The 14,772-nt window shown below is 39.5% G+C and overlaps 1 protein-coding gene across 1 annotated transcript in view; it reads left to right on the forward strand.

Moving 5' to 3' along the window:
- The window catches only part of LOC101647535 (arginine-glutamic acid dipeptide repeats protein), a 207,628-nt gene that overhangs the window by 30,615 nt on the left and 162,241 nt on the right, over positions 1 to 14,772 (forward strand). Inside the window, exons 3-4 of the mRNA XM_045298782.1 lie at positions 1,747 to 1,871; positions 3,205 to 3,304. Of these exons, the coding sequence (XP_045154717.1) occupies positions 1,747 to 1,871; positions 3,205 to 3,304 (225 nt within the window). The remainder of the gene's footprint in view (positions 1 to 1,746; positions 1,872 to 3,204; positions 3,305 to 14,772) is intronic.

Below are 14,772 nucleotides of genomic sequence, written 5' to 3' on the forward strand. Positions count from 1 at the left end.
CATAATGGTTCTTTAATTCAAAATTGTATTTAACTATTCTGTTGATCTTTGTTCATTTAGATCTGTCTTTATCTTATGCCTCAAACCCCATTTTTAATGTCACTAACATTATTACTCATTTGTTTTATCCATTTTACATATATAGTAGCTCAGAATAATAACACAACACTGGTCCAAACTATGATAATCAAAAGCTTATTTTGTGTGTGCAACCACTTTGTCAAATGTTTGCTCTTAATTGTTTTGTGCTTCGGATATTCCCCATTTAAGGCTGACTAGAATGGATTTTAAAGTTAATTGGGAAAAATTCCCTAGAGAGGAATCCGTGTAATACATAAACAGAAAGGCTATATCCATTGTTTTTTTTTACTGAATTTCAACATATTAGTGCCACAAGAAGACAGAGTCAAACTACCTCAGGTGATTTTCAAGGCTGTACATTTTTCTTCCATGTAAGCATCTGGAAGATTGGAACTGCTGATATTTCTTGGTTCGCAGCTGAGCTCTTTAACCATTACATCACCAGGGAGCCTTAACACACACTTAATTTGTTGTTGTCAAATAGATTTTGACACACAGTGCTACTATTTTACAGAGTAGCACTGTCCCATTGGGTTTCCATGGCTTTGATCTTTACAGAAGCAAACTGTCACATATTTCTCAGAGTAGTAGCTGGTAGGTTTGAACTGCCAATCTTGAAAACTTTAGCTACCACACCTCGTGGGCACCTTACCCAGTATATGTTCTTAGTGTTAGGTGCCGTTGGGTTGGTTTTGACTCACAGTGGACCTCTGTACAACAGTGAAACTCTGCCCAGTTCTGTGCCATTCTTACAGTCATTGGGCTAATCACTTTGTCAATCCATCGGTGTTTCTTCTTTGTATTTATATCAACTACTTTACATACAGTGTAATGTTCATATTTTCTGTATACTATTTAGTCAACTGTGATATTTATTTATCAATATAACGAACTTTTCAAACATTCCTGAAAGTCCTTATTCCTTAACCGAAGCAACCCTATGTTTGATCACCAAAAGCTAATTCGATTATGTATTTAATTTTAATTTCAGTACTCAAAGGCAGTTACCCCAAAGTGTTTTTTTGATGCTGCACATAAGTCATATTTTTAATTAACTTTCTTGAAAGTAACATTCATGTGATAGAGGAGTTCATTTAATTTTTCAGCAAATAATCTTAGGTCATAGGCTCCCAAACTTATTTGGCCTACTGCCCTCATTTCAGGGGGGAAAATTTAAGCACCCCCTGGTAATTAAAAAAAATTGTACTATAACCCACAATTCAAGATAATGTATAGGTATTTGCTTTTGCAGGCCTCTACCCATCCCCATCCCCCATGATTCCAGCATCCCCCTAGATGGCAATATCACCCATTTTGGGAAACACTGCCTTAGATGAAGATTCATTATTTGCATGTTTCTTTGCTAAGTTTATTCTGTTGGAAATGTGTATTTTTTCTTTATCAAAGAAATATGATATACTGAGACTTTTGGTTTTAAAATTATTTATGCACATATGCTGTCTGTGTTTTACTTTGACACTATTTGCTCCTCATTGTGTAGAGATTAAGTAGTCTACTGTGCAGTCTTCTCTGGTGGGGTGATCCTCATTGTGTGTCAGGACAGTTGAAAATAACTCATGGTTTCTTCTGTTATTTCTTTACTGCCTACAGCTACTCAGCTCTTTCTGTGTTCCTTGTTGTAACTTCTTCATCCATGTTTTACAGGCCAAGCTTCCAGATTTGCAGCCGTTTCCGTCTCCAGATGGTGACACTGTGACCCAACATGAGGAACTGGTTTGGATGCCCGGTGTGAATGACTGTGACCTCCTTATGTACTTGAGGGCAGCAAGGTAAAGGAAATCTGCTCCATCTTGCTTTCTGGATTAGGTCAGCTGCATTGATTAGTAGGCAATAAGCTTTCTCTTTTCTCCTGAAAATCATGTATACATTGGGCATTTTCAGGCATTAAATTGTGTTAACACCCTCTCCAACCAGACACCTGGTCCTCCTTACCAGAGAAAAAATTTTCAATGTGGTTAATGCAATTTTTCCCAGTGTTAATTCTTATTGACATTTATTTCACATCGGAGTTTGAAAATCTTCATCAGAATAAAGACATCTTAAAGCTATGAATGCAATTATGACCACCACCTCCAATCCAGTTGAGTAATTGGATCACTCAGCCTATCTTAAAATTCCATTGAAGATTCCATGTTATTGCCATACTCTGAGACTATATTCTTTAGTGCCTGACCCAAACATGACATTTTTATGGCTTATTTATCACAGAACATATATCTGTGATTACACTGTGGAATGTTACTTGCTCACACATAAATGCCTAAGCTACAAAAGAGAAGTTTACATCTATTCATAACACAGAACAGCAGAGACCGTTGCTCTTAAATAATTTCTGAAACTAACTTGCTATGCACTCTCAACCATGTACACCAAGAGACTCCATCAAATCAGAACTACAAGCATTGTGTTTGAGCTGAAGCCATTCTCTTGTCTACAGTGCATACCTGATGGCACACAGTAGGGATAAAGGTGTTCCAGGAATGAAAAATGTTCGCTTTAATTCGTCTGAAGATAGTGGATGCATTATGGGAGAAGAATTAAGTCGGGTTTCAGAGAATTTCATTACATAAATTTATGGAACTTCCTAAAGATTGTAATCTTAGCTTACTGTTTTTGCAATTAGATGTAGATTACTCGAGCTGAAAACTAGTATCTTAGTACTAATAAAGTATGTGAAGAAAAACACCAATAGACCTGATTAAAAGTGACCTTTCTCCTCCTGAGTGGGTTAACTAGAAAAGAATTATTGCTTTTTATTTTTGCCAAAACCGAAAACTCACATCTCAACAGTGCTGACTCACAGCTACCCTACAGGACAGGGTAGAAATATCCGGGTGAGTTTCTGAGACCGTCACTCTTTAAAGGAGTAGAAATCCCTTTCTCCCGTGGAGCAGCTGATGGCTTTGAATTGCCAGCCAATTTTCAGATCACAGCCCAATTGGTAACCATGACACCACCAGTGTTCTTTCTGCAAAAGGAGAGACAGAATTAAAAATCTGCTTACCACCTATGTGGTAATGGAATGTAAGCAGGATTACAACTGTGCTCTGGAAGTGGAGGGTTAAAGCCTATGCACTGATGTGTTTCTCTCCTTCCCTGAAGGAGCATGGCAGCATTTGCAGGGATGTGTGATGGAGGCTCCACAGAAGATGGCTGTGTTGCAGCATCTCGAGATGACACCACTCTGAATGCACTGAACACAGTAAGTCTCTTGCCATCAGCCCAAACAAAGTTCCTTTTACCCTGTGATGCCTATAGGTGTGTGTGTGTGTGTGTGTGTGTGTGTGTGTGTGTGTGTGTGTGTGTGTGAAGCCAACCCCCCACAACTAATCACGGGTTCAGTAAGCTTAATTGTACAACGATAATAAGTAAAGATTATAGTAAAGTCACAGAGTAATAGGGAGAGATGGGAGAGAGAGTAAAATAAAGAAGTCAGACACATTTCATGGTAGCATGCTCACCTCCTAGGTGGCCATGATCTCAATAGCCAGGTCCATGCACAGCGTGGGCAGAGAGGGCAGGAGAGAGGGGAGAGAACAATTTATTGCTAACCAACGCATATATATTTATGGTGGCTTGCATGCCCCCTAATTGCATTCCCCCTAATTACAGGTGGCTTGCATGCTCCCTAATTACGCATATATATTTATGGTGGCTTGCATGCCCCCTAATTACAGGTGACATATGTCACAGGAAGGGGTTGTACAGTAGGCATGCACATCACAGGAAAGGGATGTACAATAGGCATAAACAACAGGGAGGGGATGAGCTAGAGGTGTACACATAATAGGAAGGGGAGGGACTAGGAGGTATACATGTGACAAGAAGGGCAGACCCTAGACTCAACATGCCAGGCTAACCTTGATCACCCTTGAGTAAGCTTCTCCTCCCTGGGTTCTTCTTCAGGGAAACAATCTACTACTATCCTTAACAGAAGGGAGTAGGGTGGGACAGACTATACAGTCTGATTGCTCTTGATGGCTGATAACCTTTAGGGAGAATAACCTCTGACCTACTTTCCTTGATCTCCAAATGTATAGTCATTTACCATGTTTAGCAAGCAGCTAAATTTAGCATATATTTGGGGGAGACAACTTAGGAGAAATCTGTTTCCCACATGTAGTGATATATAATGAATAGCATGTATGAAGTAGGCTGGAATCTTAGGAGTGAGCACCATAAGAGATGGTGCTGGCCTGAAAGATGGGCTATATTCTTTGTCATAGAGCTCCCTGACCTCAGTCCAGTGATGTGGCACCTCATGGTTCATTTCCTAACCTGTCTGGATTACAGGATTGTCATGAGTTTTAAATGAGGTCCTAATAAAAGTGGTGAACATTTATTGAGATCTCACGAACCTGAATACTGTGCACAGATGATCTTATTTAATCCTTTCCACACCCCTATGAAGTAGGATCTATTACCATCACCATTTTAGAGATGAAGAAATAAATTTATTGAGATTAAGTCACAATCTAAGGTCATACACAGAATATTAAAATCCAGAGGCCATGTGTTTAACCTTCTCTATCTTGTCTGAGACTGGGTGTTTGAAAGTGCATGTAGGAACAAGAATATAGACTAGAGTCTTTTGAACAAATGTGTTTTTTTTTAACTTTGACATTGGAACTGTGTAAATCATTAAAAAAAACCAGGGATTAAAAAAATAGTCTCTAGAAAAGCAAAACCCAAATAGAACAAGTGAAGCTAACTTGATTGAACTTGTTGTTTAACATACCACCATAATTACTCATTTATGTGAATCCCATAATACACAGCAGCTCAGTATAGTAACACTCACTCTGCTACACACAATATTACTGAGACCACTATTTTCCCCGATACTTCTTTTTGGAGTTAGAATTTATTTCAAAGAACTGCATAGGATCCTATGTGTATTCTGAAGTTATATGAAATAATTTCTCTTTATATGGTTGTTAATGTTCAATCATCGATCTAAAGGAACAAATAAAATATAGTAAGGAGTCAATTTCTGATCATTTAATGTAGATTTTGAGTGTTTTATATCTTAACAGCTTTTAAGCCTCCAAGACAGTAACTGTTTTGATGTTTAAGTAAATTCGTTTAAATATCCTACTTTTTCTTGAGAGATCAGTATAGCTGGAAGGGACTTTGGAAATTATTTATTTCAATCTCATTAAGTAGATACGAACCTACTTCTACCACTCAGAAAGGCCCCCAATGACTGTTGAATGCCAGCAAATAACCCTCCCTTGTTAAGTATTGAGCTGGGTGTTAACCACAAGGCCACCAGTTCAAAACAACCAGCTGTCCCCAGGAGAGAGAAGAGAATTTCTGCTCCTATCAAAATTCACAGTCACAGAAACCACAGGAGCAATTCTGCTGACTTTTAAGGGTCACTCAATCGATCAGAATCAATTCAATAGCAGAGAGTTTTTGCGTTTCTCCTGCCTAGCTTATCTTTTAAGAAATGCACAGAGATCTGAATGATATGACGGAAGTATGAACTTGCTTTCTGTTGAGGTTTTTGTATTCAAGTGTTAAAAAAAATCTGCTATCATGGTTTTTCTATTAGTTAAAATTTGAAGAGGGAAGAGTTTGCCATATTTAATTTTCATTTTTGTTACTTTCCTAAAGGTATATGATTTATTTCCTTTCTTATCCCAAGTGCTAAGACCACATTTTTTGGTGCAGAAATAACCTGAACTGTTTATACATCTGATCTTTTATGGCAAGTTTCTTGTGAAGTTTTCTTTAGCATTGCTGGAGGGCTGTGGGTTTTATGAATTTTTATTTCTTTGAAGCTGCCTTCTGTCACTTGAAATTCAACCTGCCTAGGCTGGCCGGAGATGCAGTACAGGGACATAAATCCTCTGAGGAGCTGCATTGTGTGGCCATTTTGGGGTGATTGGGAAAGTTTCATGGGTGTCTGAACTTTGTGCTTCTCAGAAGTGTGACTCAAAGAAGATTTCAGTCTGACACTTAATGAAAAATAATGTGAGTGAAAATAATTTTGTGAGAATTTTGTTTATTTTGACTTGGAACAATGGAGGATTTTAGTTGTGTTGGTTGTTGTTAGGTGCTGTGTTCGGCAGGGTTCTCTAGAAAACAAAACTAGGGCACTTATGAATACATATATATAAGAGGATAGGTTTATTCATCGAGCAGGAATATAACAGCTAATTAGTCCACACAGCAGTACACAGGGCTCAGTTCAACTCACTTTCGTGGAACAGTTAATATACTGGAAGTCCTTCAACTTAGGTGGGCTGCTGGGTCCAAGGTCAAGGAAGCAGACAGCTGAGTTTTCCCTCAGGCAAAGCAGGCAGAGTCTGCCTGAAGGCAGTAGATAGCAGGGTGGGTCAGCAACAGTCAGGAGCTCAGCTAGGCAGACCCTGCTGGAATCTGAGGGATTTGCAACAGGACCCACCAGACTCAAGCTCAAGCAATGTATATACCAGCGGTGTGGAGAAGCAGGTCTTGAAGGAGCCTCAAGCTCTAGTTACATGATCCATGGGTTGGCTTGGCCCACAGGTAGTGTAGCACACAGGTTGAGGCAGAGAACTAGCTAAAGCAGCAGCACACTGATCTGATCACCTGAGACAAGAGAGATGGGGCAGGCCTTGCAGAGCAAGCTGTGACCTGATTAAACTCCACCCACATATTCTTATTGGCCTAGTTGGCATGATAAAGGTAACTGTCTTAGGTGCCTTCAAGTCAGTACTGACCCACAATGACCCTATGCACAACAGAAGAAAACATTGCCTGTCTCTGCACCCTCCTCACAATTGTCCCTATGCCTATGCTAAGTATATTAAATCTGCATGACCTCATCAAAGTATGCTGAACATGTTGTAAACAACAACAAAATTCACCTAGCCCATTGACAGCAAGTGAATTCCACCTCTTAATTACCCTACAGGGAAGAGTAAAATTGCACCCCCTCCTTTTTTAAATGGATAAGGGACCTTCAAAAAGTTGGTAAACCAATTCTGTTGTTTTTCTATTCCATTTTGCTTTCTTTCTTTTTTCCCTTTTCCAATTCCATTTTTCCACGAGTTTCTGAAAATCCTGGTAATCCTTACAGGAGGAGATCAGTGGCTCGCTTCTCCCATCAAGTGGATAGTATGTTACAGCCTCTTAATCTTTCCGTTAGCAGCCATGCACTTGACCGCTGTACCACCAAGCCTCCTGCATCCTGGTGCCAAAATCAAATCCAGATCCACTGACATTGAGTCACTTCTAAATCATAGCCAAACCAGTTGCCACAGCCTTGACTCCCATGTCTGGTGGCCCATGTGTTAGAGTAGAGCTGCACTGGATAGGCTGTCTTTTCGACTTTTCAGAAGTTGATCACCATGCCTTTCTTCCAGAGTGCCTTTGGATTCAAACTGACAAGCTTTAAGTTAGTAGACAAGGCCTTACCTGTTTCCTCCACACGGAAACTCCCGCCTTCTCTCTAGGGTCTTGATAAATAGTATAGAATAGATATGTGTGTTTAGACAAATAGTTCGTGTTTTCAAAAGCATTTATTGTACTTAAGCTAAAACTTTCCATTGCATATTAGTTTGCCAAGTCAGTAGTTTATACAGAAACTGTCCTGTGACGTTGATTGTAATCACTGCAGTGTGCCAGTACTCACTGTTGTCTGTCTGGATTCCCTGAAATCCAGACAGGATTCCTTCCCGTCTTCTTATCTTTGGTTTGGGGCAAATGTGCGCTTTTGGTCTTTATAGTTGATTATTTTGAGGAGCAGAGTCTTCACGCTATTTCTTTTAGACTCTTGTCTGCTATTGAGCTGGGAGGCGGCCTCCAGGAGCGGCTTCAGTCTCCAGTCAGGTTTTCTCCAGGGCATTCTTCTGGGGGAAGGGAGGGATTCTCCAGTCTCGTTCTGATCAGTATGTCGGGTTTTTATTTTCCACTTTGAACTTTACTCCCCGCGCTGCCCCCCCCCCCTTTTTTCCTTTTTAAATAACTTGAACTTTTTGGTGTGTTCTTGGTTACAGTGAGTAGTCATATTAGCTAGGCACTAATTTTTATGGTCTCAAGTTAGAGGAGGTTGTGATTTACGTGGGTCATTAGTCCTTTGAACTAATGCTTCATTGAGTTTTTGTTTCTCTTCATTCTTCTGCATTCCTGTTCCAGGCGAGAAGAGGCCAGTACTTGCTTCCCAGATGATTGCTGGCAATCTTTTAAGACCTTAAACATTATTTTTATGAACTATGTTTTGGCAGTTGATCTAGATGTCCCCTGAGACTGTGGGTCAGTGGTTCCTTTTCCCCCTCCCCCTTTGTAGAAATGGTATTGTTACTTTTTTTTTTTAATTGGGGGCTCTTACAGATCTTATAACAATCCATAAATCAGTTGTATTGAGCACACTTGTACATATGTTGCCATCATCATTTTCAAAACATTTTCTATTTGAATCCTTGGTATCAGCTCCTTTCTTTTCCCCTCCCTCCTTTCCCTTCCTACCCTTATAAATTCTTTATCAATTATATATTATTGTTATTTTGTTATTTTTGTATCTTACACCATCCACTGTCTTCCTTCATCCATGTTAGTGGTTCAATCTTGATGTCTGAATATGTTTCCTGTGTGTTCAATTACATATGATGGGTACCCCCTCAAAATCGGAGTTTTTTTTCAAAGCTATGTATTTAATTTTTTTTTTTTTACAACACACCTTTTCACCTTCATTACACTTAATGCCTAGTGCCTTTGTCAAATCTGTGATTCCATTCTTGGAAACATTTTTCAAACATCTGTTTGGATGGCTGACAGTATCTCTCATTTTTTTCCTCACCTCTTCTAAGTCAGAAAACCGCTGTTGTTTCATGCCCCTCTTTATTTGCAGAAACAAAAAGATGTCACATGGAGAGAGGTCAGATGAATAAGGTGTTTGGTGCAAGAGAGGCCTGCTGCTTTTTGCCCCAAACTGGCGCACTGTGATGGCTGTGTGAGCTGGTGCATTATCATGGTGGGAAAACCAGTCCCCTGTCTACCACAATCAGGCCTTTTTTGTTGCACACTGTTATGCAATCTTTTCAGAACCTGCTAATAGAAAGCTTGATTAATAGTCTGACCTGGTGGAATGAATTCCAAATGCACTGAGTCAACATATTTGTCTATTGCTGGACATCTAGAAAGAGGTTTTTCATCAGTTGCCATTTTACCTTTCATGAGATGAGAAAACCACTCATACACTTGAGTTTTTCCATAGCACTGTCTTTGTAAGCTGTGTTCAACATGACAACAGTTTCTGCGGCATTCCACTTCCACCCCCACACCCCAGCCCCAAAAAGGAAACAGAATTTCACAGCCCCATACTGTTCTCTTAAATCAGCCATCACAATAAACGAGGTTCAAGCAGAACTACTTTCACGAAAAAATTCACCGTGACCAAAGAGAACCTTCCCAGGCAATGCCACTGGGTGCACTCACTCAGAGCGAGTTGCTGAATGTTCACCTAGCAGGAAAAATGCGTACTACTAAGAAAGCTCTATTCTGCTCAGCACAATTCCGGTTTTGGGGGGTAACCCCTTGTATATGAGTATATGTACGGACTTGCAAATATGTATGTAGACATATCCATACCTCTGTGTAGGCATCCACCACCACAGCTATGGTATGTGGGTATACTCCCTTATAACCTCCATCATCTATTTAACATACATACTTATTTACTAATGAAATATTAATTAATGGATTAATAAATGGTTTGATTAGCTAATGGTTAAGTTATAAAAAGTTAATGGTTTAATTTTTAAAACCATAATATTGAACAGAAAATGTCTTAATTATGAATTCTTTATGACAAAATTATTTGGACCTATTTTTAAATGAAAGCTTTTCTGGATTACTTATTTTGATTCTCAGTTTCTTTCTTTGTTATTCACAAATGAGGTTTTTTAGTATAATTTTATAATAATTTATTTGTGACAAAGTTTTTCTACCATAAACTCTTCTGATTTAAAATATATAATTTGATATGTTATAAATTTCTTCTTAGGCATTTATTCAGCTATATCTCACAAATTTTATGCTCTTGTGTTCTCATTGACATTCTATTAAATTGCATGTGATTCTTTAACTCACAGATTATTTGGAATTCTGTTGCTAACTTCCAGGTATTTGTGGTTGTTGCAGATTTTTTATTTGGTTTTGATTTCAAATTTAATCCTATTATGATCTCAGTTTGTTGAGTCATGTTTCCAAGCTCAAGTTTTATCTTGCTGAGTGTTGCACATGCAATTCTATAGTTATCAAGTATGCTGTTAGGTAAGTACATTGTGCTTAAGCTTTCTATATATTCAAGAGAGTTGAGTTAGTTTATTGTGCCAACCTGGCTGATAAACACATGTGGGTTAATTGAAGGGCGGAGGGATAAATGGCTCCATGAGCCTCACCTTTCCAGTTCTCTGGTCTCTTGCTTTGTGATGGTCACTCCAGGGTGCAGCTGCCTTAGCAGTTCCCTGCTTCAGCTTGCAAGGCTGACTTCCTTCAAGACATCCCAGAGGAGAAGCCACATGGACCTACCCCGATGCAGCGCTGGGTGCTGGAGCAGCCATGTGGAGACCCTTGCCAGCACTGAGATGCTCCTGCAGTCAGCATCATAGTGTGTGTTTTGTGGATTGGTGTTGGACATATGGGTTATTGGGTTAATGTTGGACTTGTGGGCTTGGGGAGCACTGGGTTGGGATATTTTCTTGATGTTCACTTAGCCTCTATGTGAAACTCTCTCTTATACATGATCTTGTGTGGATTTGTTTCTCTAAAGTACCTAGACTAATACAAGAGTGTATGTTTGTTTGGTAATTTACTTATGCATACCAACATCTCCTTCAGCCCAAAAGCTGTGGCCTTCCAGAAGCTAATAGTTAATTTTTCACCTGTGATCTAAAAATACCACCATTTGTTAACTGCTGTTTTCTTGGCCACAGCCTGATGCTATTAATTAGTGCATAGTAAAGAGGTAATAAATGGCTGTTGAGAGATTGATAACATAAATAAGGTTTAAGGCCATTTCACATTTGATCACGCAGGGTTTGGCGTTGTACATTTGATCTAGCACACTTGCAGATAGCCTACTCAAGAGCATTTTCACCCTTCTCTTATTCGTCCTAAAAAAATTTAAGTCCATAACATTTTTGCCAGATACTTTCTCTTTATCTTAAATGGTTGTCATTTAAGATAGCATCTGAAGATGGATTTAGCTTACAATGGAAGCGACATTATTGCCAGAAGACTTTTTATAAAGTTTGTCAAAAACCATTTTTCTTTGGAGTAATTTTTTTTTCTAAAGGGATGATAGGCTAAATATATTTGGGACTCTATGGTCTATAGTTAAGAATCTTCTGACTGCTTTTAAACATACATACATATATATGTGTTTATATATATTTAAGTTTTATTGGCACATCCAAACATACAACGTAATCCTTCAGTCATATGAAAAATTATGTAACCATCACCATACTCAATTTCAGAACATGTTCTTTTCGTATTTGTTGTTAACTCCCCATTTTCACTCAGTCTCCCTTGTCATGCCTTCAGGTAATTATTAATTCAGTGGCTGTTTCCAGAAATTTACATATCCTAGGTTTCATATACAGAGAATAATACAGAACACAAACATGAAGCAAACAACAACAAAATAATTACTAGATAAAATAGGGAAAACCTATATTGAAAAGAAAGTAGAAATGTTAACTGAAAGAAAGAACTTTAAAATGTATCAAAAGGGAGTTCAAATGATAAACCATTACATTTTAACCTAATTACTTCTTCCATAATCAGCTATACAATGCTATCTGATTGCAAGGCTATTCATATCCCTGGACTATGGTCAGAGGAGATTCACCAGGGGCTTAATTCATGTGGGACCCTGCAAATGGATTTTGGGTTTCCACGGTCATCCACAACCTTCTGCAAACCACATACCCACACTTTTTAATGAGGATTTTTGTTCTTACTATTAAGTCCATTGAAATTCTTTAGGTTAGTGTTTGCTGACTTGGATTAAGGTGGGATGGTGATTTTTTCCATCCCCTTTGTTATTGAAAAGAACTATAGGACAAGTAGATGTGCTATATGATTTCCTACTGTGCTATATGATTTCCTACTGTGAGAACTCAGTTAATTTCAGAAAAGTACCTTTTATAAATCAATCTGACAAACACCATTGCTAGGGTTTTATTTATGTAGTAACAGGGTACTGGAGCCTGCTGCCTAAGATTGTTAATCCTGACCAAAATGTTCCTTAGAAGTGAGGATGATAAGACTTTGTCGCATGTACTTTGGACATGCTTTCAGATGACATCAGTCCCTAGAAAAGGATACTGTACTTGGTAAAGTAGAGGATTTGTGAAAAAAGAGGAGACTCTCTATGAGCCAAATTGACATAGTGGTTGCAAAGGTGACACATTGGTTGCTTCAATATAACAACAGTTGTATGGTTGGTGCAGGACTGAGCAGTGTTTGTTACATTAAAATTTGCTTTGTGTAAAAAAAATTTTTTAAAAAGTTACTATGAGTCAAAACCAACTCAATGGTATAACAAGTGAAGATGTAGACAGACAAACCATTCAGTTGAAATTTTCTCTTATAACCACTACCTTTCCAGTAGATTATCAGCTTAAAATATGGAAATGTTGGATTTCATTTATTGTATTTTAACCAATTAGATAAAAGGAAGAAACAATAAAATCAAACAGCTGAAGAGAAAAATTTCAAAGAGCAGTTTGATAAGACCTAATAGAATACTATAATAGAATATGAAAAGACCAAGAGTTAACAAACCACAAAGGTAGAACATGCTAAGATTATCTTAAACTGAAAATACCATAGAAAAAATTCAAGTCTCAAGTTGCAGTATGGAAAGATTCTGTGAGTAAAATATTGAATGATGCAGGAAGCATCCAAAGAAGGTATAAAGAATATACTCACCGTACCAAAAAGAACTAGTCAACTTTCAACCATTAAGAAGTACAGCCATGAATGAGAAAGAACCAGTGGTGCTGAAGGAAGTAGTAGTCCAAGCTGCACTGAAAGTCAAAAACAAAGCTCTCTAAAATTACTGGAATATTTGAATAAACTGGAAGCACTGATGAAACACTGGAATTATTTACTCATCTATGGCAGTAAATTTGCAAGACGGCTACTCTGCCAACTGGCTGGAACAGATCCATATGTGTACCCATTTCAAAGAAAGGTGACCAAACAATGCTCAAACTATACAACAATATAATTGATGTCAATGCAAGTAAAATTTTGCTGAAAATCATCCAACAATGGTGTCATAGTACATTGACAGGGAGCTACCAGAGTTTCAGGGCAGATTCAGAAGAGGACATGCATAAGGGATATCATTTCTGATGTCATCGAGAACTTGGTTGAAAGCAGAGAATACCAGACAAATCTTTACTTAGGTTTTATTGACGATGCCAGGGCATTTAACTTTGTTGATCATAACAAATTGGATAATCTTGAAAAGAATGAGAATTCAAAAAAAGATTGAGAATTCAGAACACTTCGTTGTACTCATGCAGAACTTGTTCCTGGATGAATAGGCCATTGCACGAACAGAACAAGGGAATGCCGCCTGGTTTCAAGTCAAGAAAGGTTCTGCGAGACAGAATGTGCTCCACTCTTTCTTTTTCTTCCCCTTTCTACCTCATTGGCTCACATGCGCTCCGACCGGTCCAGTCCCCCTTCCCCTCTTCCCGAGCTTCAGTGCTGCCCTCTGAAGTGAATTCCCCCTGGGAGAGGGTGGTGCCATGCACCCAGTTGGTAATGGGGCCAGCCCCTCAGGCCTCTCTATGGGTTCCCTAATTCATGTCAGTGTATTGCGTTCCTGTCTTGGAGCTCCGGGTTGAAGTCTGGTCCCTCTTTCCCTGTGGAGACACAATCAACATCCTCTCCCTGTGTGGGTTAGTGCCCTGTTCCCCTGGCTACCCATACCTTTTTCCCTCCTCCCTTTTAATGGTCTACCATATGTATCCCATTGCATCCCTGGGTTTAGTCTGGCCCCTGCCATAATGTGCCTGTTCAGAACAGCAATGCACTGAGATGACCACGGCGCCGGCCCCACCACGGGACACAGCATTCCTCGTTAACCCATCGCACCACTGGGGACAGCACTGGAGACACACTATGGGAATTGTGCCCACCATGAGCTCACCACGCCGAACGCCAGCCTCTGGGGGCATGCATCAGAGCAGAGCGGTGCGGTCCCCAGGGATAGAGGCGGTGTCGGGGCATGGCTCCCCATCAGACTTGACTGGAAAGCACACGTGAAGGAAAACAAGCAGACCCTGAATTATTCATACGGTTATATATGTATGCATGTGTGGGTGTGTGTTGTAGTTGTAGCCATTGTTTTACTTTCGGTTGTCACTTCGTTGCACTCAGTCTGGTGATGGTATATAGCACGTCTACCTGGAAAGGATAGGCAGAATAAACAAGCCAGAGGAGAGAACAGCGGAATGACAGATCGGGGAACATGGGGGTAGGGGAGGCGGGGGAAAGGAAGAGGGTGTTAACAAGCACAGGGACAAGGGAACAGCAAGTAATCCAAAATCAATGTCAAGGTGGGTGCGGGAGGCCTTGCAGAGCTGGATCAAGAGCAATGTAACCGAGAGGAATGCCTAAAACCCAAATGAAGGCAGAGCATGAAAGTGGGACAAG

This window comes from Echinops telfairi, unplaced genomic scaffold (genome assembly GCF_000313985.2).
Source record: "Echinops telfairi isolate 266 unplaced genomic scaffold, ASM31398v2 ScPeMD7_7457;HRSCAF=8495, whole genome shotgun sequence".
Classification (NCBI taxonomy): Eukaryota; Metazoa; Chordata; class Mammalia; order Afrosoricida; family Tenrecidae; genus Echinops; species Echinops telfairi.